The 12,098-nt window shown below is 34.9% G+C and overlaps 2 protein-coding genes across 2 annotated transcripts; both read left to right on the top strand.

The window, feature by feature from the left end:
* Positions 1-805: 805 nt before the first annotated feature.
* On the top strand, positions 806-2,607 carry LOC114177431 (scopoletin glucosyltransferase-like). Its single transcript, XM_028062763.2, has one exon. It carries the CDS (start codon positions 1,012-1,014, stop codon positions 2,449-2,451), a length of 1,440 nt encoding a protein of 479 aa, XP_027918564.1. The 5' UTR covers positions 806-1,011; the 3' UTR covers positions 2,452-2,607.
* An 8,898-nt stretch (positions 2,608-11,505) lies between these two features.
* Positions 11,506-12,087, top strand: LOC114175225 (protein FAR-RED IMPAIRED RESPONSE 1-like). The gene has a single exon (XM_028059989.2). The coding sequence runs from the start codon at positions 11,506-11,508 to the stop codon at positions 12,085-12,087; it is 582 nt and encodes a 193-aa protein (XP_027915790.1).
* The last annotated feature ends 11 nt before the right edge of the window (positions 12,088-12,098 follow it).

Here is a 12,098-nt window from a genome sequence, read left to right as displayed (position 1 = left end):
GGTGGTGCCTCATTTATATAATTTAGTAAGGATTCAAGGTAAGGATTGCATCCTAACACTCTAAAGAGTCAGTTAGTCTCAAATAGAGTGTACTGACTCGAGTGGTGAGAGTAGCAGAGGCCTGAAACACTTTAAGGATTAGCCTTGTGTGAGGAGGGGGGGGGGGGGGGAAGAAACACTGTAACAATTAGCTCGGTAGAGCAGGAAAAACCACCACAAGTGCAAACATCCACTAAATTTGACTAATTATATGTATCCGGATGAGTCGTGTCTTGAGTCTTAGTGTATTGTTTGCAAGTCATAACATAATTGGTTGACATATGCATCGAGCTATGAAATTGTATGTAACTGTATGATAAATCATTTTCTACTTTAACTTACCCTTTACTTGTTTGATTGTTGTGTGTGTGATTTTCTCCCTTTGCGATGATCATCCATTTATTGATGTGAGCAGATGTGAGAAATCCTCGTGGTCAACAGGAAAATGGTGATTCCACTGCATAGCCTGCTTGGGCTGGATTCCTTTTGCTTGGGCTTTTATTTTAGGGCTATGGCCCGTGTATTGTCTTGCCTCTGGGTTTTATTTTGTACTATTGTTGATCTATTTACTATACTTTGTATTGCCATCATGGTGTGTCTTGTCTTCTCTTTTATATCTTAGATACTTGTGGAAGTGACATTATACTCTAAAACTTTGCTCTTCATATTATAATATGTGACGTATCGTTTAAGTAAGTTTATTTATTAAATGAGATACTACATAATACATTAAAGCATTTTTTTATTTATTTGTTTTTGCAATTAATCAAGTTATGGCCTCGCTTTCCCCGAGGTCGGACACCAGAGTGGAATACTTGGTCTCCGAGCAGAGTTCCTCGCTGGAACTTCCTCTACCAGTAGATTCTTCACACACCTCGAACATTCTGTACTACGCCATTTTTCATCCATATTCCGGTTTGGTGCAAAGCATTTTTAAGAAATTTGTATAACCAACACGCAGTGGAGGGAAAGATGGGTAGTAGTGAACATCACCCTCTTCACATCTTCTTCTTCCCCTTCTTGGCTCCTGGCCATATGATACCGACAGTTGATATGGCAAAATCATTTGCTGAAAAGGGTGTGAAGGCCACTATAATCACCACACCCCTCAATGCTCCTTTCATCTTCAAGGCCATTGGAAAATCCAAAACTAACGGCAACGGGGTTCACATCCAAACCATTCACTTCCCTTCTGCGGAGGCTGGTTTACCTGATGCCTGTGAAAACTTGGACTCAATTCCTTCTCCAGATCTGATTGAAGCCTTCTTTTTTGCCACAGCTTTGCTTCAAGAGCAGCTTGAGCAACTGTTACTCAAACAACGTCCCAATTGCATTGTCGCTGATTTTTTCTTCCCATGGACTGCTGATTCTGCCGCCAAGTTTGGAATACCTAGGCTCGTCTTCCATGGAAGTGGTTTCTTCTTCTTGTGTGCTTCCACGTGTTTGAAACTGTACGAGCCTTACAAGGATGTTTCATCTGATTCTGAGTTGTTCCTCGTTCCTAATCTTCCGGGAGAGATTAAAATCTCAAGGATGGAGCTGCCACCATTTGTCACGAGTAAGGAGAAGACAGCCTTCGCCAAATTGCTGGAAGAGGCAAAGGAATCAGAGGAGAGGAGTTATGGGGTTGTTGTTAATAGCTTCTACGAACTTGAGAAGGTCTATGCAGATCATTTCAGGAAGGTGTTTGGAAGAAAGGCATGGCATATTGGTCCCTTGTCTCTTTGCAACAAAGATGCAGAAGAGAAAGCACATAGAGGAAAGGAGGCATGTATTGATGAGCATGAGTGTCTGAAATGGCTTGAGATAAAGAAACCAAATTCAGTTGTTTACGTGTGCTTTGGAAGTATATCAATGTTCTCTGATTCTCAACTTAGAGAGATTGCTATTGGTCTGGAGGCTTCAGGGCAACCATTCATGTGGGTGGTGAGGAAAAGCAAAGAAGATGGAGTTGAATGGTTACCTGATGGATTTGAGAAAAGAATGAAAGGTAAGGGACTAATCATAAGAGGGTGGGCACCTCAAGTGCTAATTCTTGAACATGAGGCAATTGGAGCGTTTGTGACTCATTGTGGATGGAATTCAACTTTGGAAGCAGTGTCTGCAGGGGTTCCTATGGTCACTTGGCCTATTGCTGCAGAGCAATTTTTCAATGAGAAGTTGGTGATTGAGGTCCTGAAAATAGGGGTGCCTGTTGGTGCTAAAAAATGGTCACAATTAGAGGTGGATAGTATTAGATGTGATGCGGTGGAGGAGGCAGTGAAGAGGATACTCACCGGGGAAGAAGCCATTGATATGAAAAACAAAGCGCAGAGGCTTTCGCACTTGGCCAAGCAGGCTGTGCTTGAAGGAGGATCATCATACTCAGATTTGAATGCTTTAATTGGGGAGTTGAGTTCATTGAGCCTCTAATATACATCACCACAACACAATCCAAATGTGAAGTTCATTTCCTCTCATGATGTTATTTTGCTATTTTAAATTACTTTTCTATGATTGAACTAGAATAGTTTGAAGTCCTATAAACTTATATTTAAATATGCTTTATTCAACATAACCCTGTTAAAACGTTCTGTCTCATTCTTCTTTTAAAGTTTCCCTGCAAACTGATATAATGTGTTACAAAATTGGTGGAAGGTGGGGGAAGTGTTCATACTTAGTCTTATATTATTATACAATCAGTTATTTGGCTCGATTCGTTCAGATATTCCTTCGCTTCTGAAAAAGGTTTTGCTAGTTTAAAAAGTTTATTTGTTCATGACTGAGAGTTACGAATTAATGAAAAGGTTGTTTATAATTTATTAATCATGAAACTTTGTAACTCTTAAATGTCTTCTCCTAATTGTCTCTGAAACTGAGAGTTACATTGTTTACTGAACCAATACATTAGTATCTTGTTCTTTTTATATTAGTTAGTTGTCAATATGTATTTTAACTATCTTGTAACTCTTTCAATAACTGCTGAGGTACCGAGACAAATATATCAAAAGACAAAGGTACCGAGAAGTAGAGGAAAAGAAGGATGTGAAGAACAAGAGTAAAAGAGAAGTCGCGACACAGGATTTTATTTTTATTTTGAACTATCTCTTTATGATTTTATAACCTATAATTATTTCTTTTATCTTACCTTCACCTTATTCATAATTCAAATATAATAAATTTATTTTGATATTTAATTGTATGTATTTCAAAATAATAAATTAGAGATATAGCAAAATTTGGCAGTGTTTAATGTATGAGTTACTTAAGTGTTAATAAAAATCTAAATAAAAGAGAGTTTAGAAAAAAAAACCAAAACAAGTAGAAAGTATTTAATTTTATAATTCTTTAATTTAGTTTATGTTTCTCCCTTTAATACTTTTAAAGTAGAAAAATTAGAAATACGTTTATTGTATGGGTTGCTTAAGTGATAATACAAATCTAAATATAAGAAAAGAGAGTTTAGTAGAAAAAAAAGAGAGTAGAAAGTATTTAATTTTTTCATTCTTTAATTTAGTTTATATTTCTCCCTTGAATACTTTTCAATTGGTGTGACATCTTGATGTTTAAGATGTAGAAATTAGAGTTCTCATTTATAAGAGTTTGAAAATTTATTGAAGACTTGATATTTTTTTCTTTTAGTTTTAATTATTCTTCTTTATCAATACATATATATTAGAGTTATTTAATGATCATGAATCAGCATAAAATTTTCATAACTAAAATAATGGCGATCTTGATATAGACACTAACATCACGAGAAAAAATAATTAAGCTTAAATACCTTTTTTTTTTCAATATTTGTGACTTTGTTTTGTTTGTTCCTCGTTCTTTCAAAATGTTCAAAATGGTTCTAATTTTTGTAATTTATGGTCAATTTGGTCCTTTTTGCAGACGCCATTTAAATTGTTAATGGGAGGTGAACAATAACTGCTACGTGTCACTTTGTAGTTTTTTAATTTTTAAAAAAAATTTAAATATTTTTTAATTTTAAAAATGTTGTCCACGTGTCAAGTCAACATTGTGGCATGTGGTAGTATCTTGTGGCTTATATTTAATTTGGTCCTGATTTTCGTTAATTTAGTTCCATTTAGTCCCAATCTTCGTTAATTTTGTTCAAATGAGTCCCAATTTTGCTCCTCTCCAAATTGACCAAATTTAATTTCTATATAAATGTTGTACTGAATCATTTAAAAAATAATGAAGAATTTTCTTTCTAATTATAAAAACAATGAAGAATTTTTTCTCTAATTTTAAACTAACTTTAACCCTATTTTTTACATGTACCAAAAATCAAACATATATAATAATTTCCCTCCAATATTATAGTTAGGTTTGGTATAAAAATAATGAAAGAAATATTTAAAATAAATTTTAATAAAAATAAAAATAAAATTTTCAATATAACATTTATATAAAAAATAAATTTGGTCATTTTGGATAGAGAGACAAAATTGGGATTGAATTGAACAAAATTAACGAAAATTGGGACTAAATTGAACAAAATTAATGAAAATTGGTACCAAATTGAATACAAGCCACGAGATACTGCCACGTGTCACAATGTTGATTTAACACGTGGACAACATTTTTAAAATTAAAAAAATATTTTTTTAAAATAAAAATAAAATAAAAAAACCACGGAATGACACGTGGCAGTTACTGTTCACCTTCTGTTAACAATTTAAACGACGTCTACAAAAAAGAACCAAATTGACCACAAATTACAAAAATTAGGATCATTTTGAACATTTCGAAAAAATGAGGACCAAACGAAACAAAGCTCACGAAAATTGGAACCAAAATGATATTTAAGCCAAATAATTATGTCTTTTTTTGCATTTTAAATCGGAAAATGGTATAGTGACTACCCATTTTGACTACCCATTTACTACCTTACGTGGAAAATAATATTTAATTTATTTTTAATTGCATCAAATGGAGTGGCACGTGACTAAAGGCAAATGAAATTAAGTTACCGTTTTTCATCCTGCCGTCAATTAACATCCTTTCCGTGAAATTGAAAAAAGAAGCTAAAAGTGAAATTTCAGAAAAAAATTCGCAGTCGCATATCACTGTGCCTCCAAACCAAAAGTTTTCTTCTCCATCGTGTGTCTGAACTCCACCACACCTTCGAAGTCCACCCCGTAGGCACGAATTCCACCGTCTGTTTCGAAAATCCACCACCACGACGAAGTCCACCGGTATGATTTGCATCTGAAGAATATTTATTTTTTTACTGTTTCAATTTCGTCTCATATTTTTTCGTGTTTCATTTCTAGATATGTAATATTTACTTTTGTAATTTTATCTATGTTTGTAATCAACCAAAAATGAACAATTTTTTTTTGAAACCATAATTTGACATCTTTGGCTGTTGTAACAGTGTATATAACTCTTTTGGAATTGAGATCAATTTTTCATTTGTTGTCATCCAGTTACACAAGGCATATCATGTAGTCTTTTTTTATTTTTTGGTACAACTTTGATCCTCGAGATCGATGCTTTTGTGTAAGGAGCTAAGGAGGTAAACTAAACTCTTTTGATATTTTTATAGTTTTGACGTTTTTTCCATTTGACTATTTGAATTGCTATATTCATAAAGGATTCTGAGTCTGAAGTTTGTACTCTTGGGATGTTGTTGCAGTGCATAATAAATTTTTATTCTTTGGTGGCTTTGTTTTCCTTTGCCTAACATTATCATATTTGGTGATACAATCTGCTTCAAACATTAATTTGCAAATCATTTTCCTTTTTAAAACTCATCACAGGATAAAGGTAGTTGTCTCTAAAGAATACATATGTGAACGAGTCGTTGTAATCCTTTATTGATTTCATGGAATTCAATAAACTTTGTTTGTGATTTAGGAATTGTTATAATATTGATTAGATAGACAGTTGAATAATTAAATTTGAGGTATGTTGGTTGGAACATTGATTTAAGCTTTGACATGGGTACAAAAGTTGTTGCTTTAAGCTTATTAGACGTATGTCTTGGTCTTGGTTTGAGGGTAGTTGGTCAGAACATTGATTTAACCCGAGAAGGCTTAGATAGTCATTGCAATAAGTTATTTGGACCTAACAAAGTTGTTGATTTTGAAATGGTATATGACTACCTATTAAAACATAGTAAACATCTAGAAGTTAATGATTTTTGTAAGTTTTATCTTTTGTTAGGAATTTCTGAGTTTTTGTTGGCCAATCTAATGGCAGAGTCTTTTTTATTTTGTTCAACATTGTTGCTGACGTTTGTAGTATTGGGAAATATAATTGGGGTGGTGTGGTGTATAGGTATTTGGTTGGAAGCATTTGTAAAGCTAAAATGTTGATGAGAGATAAACCAGGTTCCAAAAAACTTCCATGTTATGGGATGTGTTTACTTGTTACAGGTACCGTATCTTTAATTTGGTTGATTTTCCATTTCATGAGATAAAACTAAGTGGTGAAGAGTTGTGACTAATTTTCCTTTAAAATGTTCTAGTTATGGTTGTTCGACCATTTTCTGATGTCCAACTCAAAGGAACGACGTCCAACCACCAAGTTCCCCAGAATCTTGCATTGGATGGAAGTGAAAGTAGGGGACTATGTAATTAAAAGGAGTGTGCATAGAAACATGGTAGGCTGTTTAACATGATTAATATTAAGCTTTTCTTAATTATGTCATTAGTACTTGTTGAGAGTTTTTCTGAATTCTTGCAGGTTGTTTCAGATGTTGCTGCCTCTGTAGAAGAGCTCAGCAATACCTTTGTCAAAGAAGGTTTTGAGGAATTTGGACGTGGAAGTAAGGCTTGCAGAAAAGATAAACTAATGGAAGTTGTTGAAATGCGAAATACGAAAAAAACTTTATGAGTTGAAAGCAAATATGAGTGACAGGAAGAAGCAAGGCTGTGATGAGGTTGAAGATAATTATTATCAATGGGATGAATCTAGTGTTGCTGACATAGGTGAAGAAAAATTTAGCGAGATTGCTCAACATAAATCTGGGGATATTGATGAAGGTACAACTTTGTTGAAATTGTCATTGATTTCTAGACTTGTTACTAATATTCAATTATTTTGTTTAGGATACATATTTTGGTTTATAAAATTATATTGAAGTGAATACAACATATTGTATTTTATAATTGTTTGCCATGGAACCCAAACAGTAGACCCCACTTCATATTTTTGTGCAAAATGTTATGAGCAGGTCACCAAGTATTACATCATGGGTCAACAGATTATTCAGTCAATGTTAGGTTGTGTGTGCTGAAGCACTTGTGGGCTAATTATTCCTCACCATTTTTTGTACGAGTAGATATACCTATTATAGTTGTCATTGAGGTATTCCCTGACAACATGAAGGTTTTAGTTATGGACATCCTTACAACAAAGCAGGGGTAAATAAGTTGTGCAAAAAGTTCAGGGAAGGTCACTAGTTATGAATCGTGTGGTCACCAGATATTTCGTGCAAACTTCATTTATGTGTGGTGAATTTTTTGGACCAATTATGTGGCATCAATATTTATTAGGTTCAACATACTTTGCACACATGCTTTGAGGGTCATTTTTGTCACTAAATGTGGGGAAGAATTTTACTGGCCATACACCAGACCCCAATTAATATTTTTGTGCAAAATGTTATGGGCAGGTCACCAGATAATACATCTAGTGTCAACAGATTATTCAGTCAATGTTAGGTTGTGTGTGCTCAAGAACTTGTGGGCTAATTATTCCTCACCATTTTTTGTACGAGTAGATATACCTATTATAGTTGTCATTGAGGTATTCCCTGACAACATGAAGGATTTAGTTGTGGACATCCTTGCAACATAGTAGGGGTGAATAAGTTGTGCAAAAAGTTCAGTGAAGGTCACTAGTTATGAATTGTGTGGTCACCAGATGTTTTGTGCAGACTTCACTTATGTGGTGAATTTTTTGGACCAATTATGTGCCATCAATATTTATTAGGTTCAACATGCCTTGCACACATGCTTTGAGGGTCATTCTCTTCACTGTATATGGGGAAGAAGTTTACTAGCCATACACCAGACTCCAATTAATATTTTTGTGCAAAATGTTATGGGCAGGTCACTAGATAACAGATTATTCAGTCAATGTTAGGTGGTGTGTGCTCAAACACTTGTGGGCTAATTATTCCTCACCATTTTTTGTACGAGTAGATATACCTATTATAGTTGTCATTGAGGTTTTCCCTGACAGTATGAAGGTTTTAGTTGTGGACATCCTAACAACATAGCATAGGGGAATAAGCTGTGGAAAAAGTTCAGGGAAGGTCACCACTTATGAATTGTGTGGTCACCAGATATTTCGTGCAGATTTCATTTATATGTGGTGGTTTTTGTGGGCCAATTATGTGGCACCAATATTTATTAGTTTCAACATACCTTGCACACATACTTTGAGGGTCATTCTTGTCATTGTAAGTGGGGAACAAGTGTACTGGCCATACACCAGACCCCAATTAATATTTTTGTGCAAAATGTTATGGGTAGGTCACAAGATAATACATCAGGGGTCAACAGATTATTCAGTCAAAGTTAGGTTGTGTGTGCTCAAGCACTTGTGGTCTAATTATTCCTCACCCATTTTTGTAGGAGTAGATATACCTATTATAGTTGTCATTGAGGTTTTCCCTGACAGCATGAAGGTATTAGTTGTGGACATCCTTACAACATAGCATGGGTGAATAAGTTGTGCAAAAAGTCGAGGGAAGGTCACCAGTTATGAATTGTGTGGTCACCAGATATTTCGTCCAGACTTTATTTATGTGTGGTGAATTTTTTGGACCAATTATGTTGCATCAATATTTATTAGGTTCAACATACCTTGCACACATGCTTTGAGGGTCATTTTTGTCACTGTATGTGGGGAAGAAGTTTACTGGCCATACACCAGACCCCAATTAATATTTTTGTGCAAAATGTTATGGGCAAGTCACCAGGTAATAGATCCGGGGTCAACAAATTATTTAGTCAGTGTGTGCAGAAATATCATATGCAGTACGATTTTATTAGTGAATGTTGCTTAGATGAATAAAAAGGTCTGCATAATAACAACAATGTCAGACATTTACTACATTTCTTTAACCAAATATTGTTTGATATTTCAAAGTACAAACAACAAACTTCAATACTTAATCAAAATTTAAATAGCATAGAAATAAAACACATCAAATACTTTTTAGCTAACTAAGTGAAATATTATCCAAAGCAGATGATTCATCCTTGGAGGTCTCCCTAAGTTCATAAGAAGGACTTTGAGTTGAGGGAGGAACCATCTTCTATAGTATTTTGTCCACATTGACCGACACAGCTGGTGGGTTGTTGGTGTCCACATTTGCCCCCACATTATGATCCATATTTATGTTTTGATTTACGTTTAAATCAGAATGCACATTTGTCTCCATATTGTCATGGACAGTTTGTTTTGGAACATAGTTAAGTCGCACTACAGGCAAAGAAGCCTTCACTTCTTTTTCAGTTGGAGGGCTAATGTCATATTTGAAAACCTATTAAACAGAAAAATGAGGAAAGTGTATCAAATTCAACCACCAGTACAAGTAAAGAAAATAGATAATTATGTGTTGTTATTTTATTTGTCTGTACAATGTTCCTTAGAGTGATATTTAGGTATTGAATCCGTCGATCAACCTTGAAGACGACAACCTACACATTCAATATGCACGCACTTTTAGCAAGAGTAGTTTATGATGATGACGAATAATATTTTAAAAAATGAGTGCTCTGTTTTTGTACTTCTTTCAATAGCAGAACAGATCCAACAACAACGTCTGAACCAAATTCAGCATCCTTAAGCACTTTATTGTGGATGCTAGCTTTCGCGATATCATATGGGTCCTAATATAGTCATTTTCAACATAAGTGATATCATAATGAATGAGTACATCACAATCGCTTAAAATAAACTAACCTTCATAGTGATAAGCATGTCACCAAGCCCGTTTGGCTTACATTCTTTCACTACACAAGCCATAAAGGGCATTCTTTTCAATGATTTCCTTTGTGACAATGGAGTTATATTTTTAATGTCTCCATCCTCAACCAAAGCTACGGGATAAATGATGAAATCACTCATTAAAGTAATATCATTGATATATATTTTGAGAACTCATTTAGTAGTACGACAAGGAGGCTAACCATGGTGTTTGATGAACTGCTCTACCCATTTCCAGGCATTTGAGTAAAAATCACGTGCATGACTCGCAACAACCATTTTGTTCATAAACTCCTGTGTATTATGTGCTTCATCTAACTGCCTGTTCAGGATAACAGATTGGGCGTTTCTAGCTGGTCTAGTGATGAAAGTTGTGGCTGAGTTCGACCTTTCCAGAAATTCTTTGAGAACCTCATCATCTACCGCCAATGCCTCCCACGGATCCATTATTGAAACAAAATGGACTTCCCTTTAGAAGTGGGTTGAGAAAACTCCAAAGTATACCTTGACACTGCGAGATGTACTTACGGACTTGTGAGATACTTGGTCAGGTCATCTTACTTTTATACATGGACAAATATAAGGTATAATTACTACTTTTCCCTTCACTTGCTTTTTGAACACGCCAGACTTAATGCATTCCATTCAAGCTGCTCTATTTCATTGCATTTACGTGTCCCCCCACCCACCACCCTAAAATCATTTACGTAGCATTAAATGGGTTTTATTGCATTGCATTGAACTACCGTCTTAAAAAATAGGGTTTCATTGAAGCAAAATAGAACCATGGAAATGAGCAATAAATGTTAAAGGCCTACTTCCCAACTGCACAAACAAGTTTGCTGCAAACCATCAAACAATGTAAGTGTTTCCTTTTCATTTATTTATTTCAAATGCCATTTCGTACCAAAGCTTATTTAATGAACACTGCACCACTGATGCGAGGGTTTTTATATAATGAACACTTCAATGGACGTCACATGAAAGAACTTTTTCACACTTATGAATAAACTATTAATGCTCATCGTTATAAATATCAAATTTTTATCTTTAAAAGGAAGGATTCCTTTGAATACATTAAGTTTTAAGCAACTTCTATGGTCATGTTTTATATGATAACTTACGTACCTGGGCTTTCATCATGATATTCGATCTTTTAATAACAGATGGAGGACGATGAACAAAACAACATTATGGGCTTGGATGACATAACTTTATTAGACATAGATGGGGCCACAGGAAGTGTTATTCAGAAGCACTGAAATGATGACTACCATCATTCAAAGCACTTTGATGAAGTTCTCTGTCCATATGTTGGGATGATTTTTGAAAGTGTTGATGAAGTGAAGATTTATTACAGAGAGTACGCAATTAAATCTGGTTTTGGAATTAGAATAAGAACATCTAAAAAGGACGTTGACAACCAAATGTGTTACTTAAAGTTAGTTTGTTCTCATGAGGGGAAGGGTGTCTTCCATTCCACCTGAAATGAAGACTCTTCCAACACAAAGAAAACAATGTCCAGCACGCATGATAGCGGTTAGAAAGCAAGATATGTCGATGATTAGTATTGTGGTAGATGAACATAACCATGACGTTAGTCCAACAAAATCCAGGCTTATTCGTGGGAATAGAAAGCTGAATATGCAAGTCAAGAGAACCTTTGACCTAAATGACCAAGTCGGTGTTCGCATTAACAAGAGCTTTTGGTCCTTGGGGTGTGATGCAGGGGGATTTGAAAATTTACAATTTGTGGAACGAGATGCTAAAAACTACATTGGTAAGCAAAGACGTGCATTAGGGAAGGAAGGTGACGGACAAACTTTGTTAAACCACTTTTCAGCTATGAGGGAATTGAACAAAGATTTCTTTTTTGAAATTGATATGGATTCAGATAATCAAATAAGCAATGTATTTTGGGCTGATGTTAGGAGTAGGGCTACCTTTATAGAGTTTGAGGATGTTGTATCGTTTGATACAACGTACTTAACCAATAAGTGCGACATGCCATTTGCACCATTTGTTGGGGTTAATCACCATGGTCATTCAATCTTACTAGGATGTGGACTTCTATCTGTAGAAGACAGTAGTACATTTGTGTGGCTATTTTGATGTTGGTTGCG

The sequence above is a fragment of the Vigna unguiculata genome, chromosome 3 (assembly GCF_037176805.1).
Source record: "Vigna unguiculata cultivar grain cowpea cultivar isolate G323 ecotype 2 chromosome 3, ASM3717680v1, whole genome shotgun sequence".
Classification (NCBI taxonomy): domain Eukaryota; kingdom Viridiplantae; phylum Streptophyta; class Magnoliopsida; order Fabales; family Fabaceae; genus Vigna; species Vigna unguiculata.
The sequence above is the reverse complement of the archived record's forward strand: the minus strand, read 5'-3'. Positions and strand labels throughout refer to the sequence as shown.

Coding starts and splice junctions, on each gene's coding strand:
- LOC114175225 (XM_028059989.2), top strand. CDS start 11,506: ATGATAGCGGTTAGAAAGCAAGATATGTCGATGATTAGTATTGTGGTA.
- LOC114177431 (XM_028062763.2), top strand. CDS start 1,012: ATGGGTAGTAGTGAACATCACCCTCTTCACATCTTCTTCTTCCCCTTC.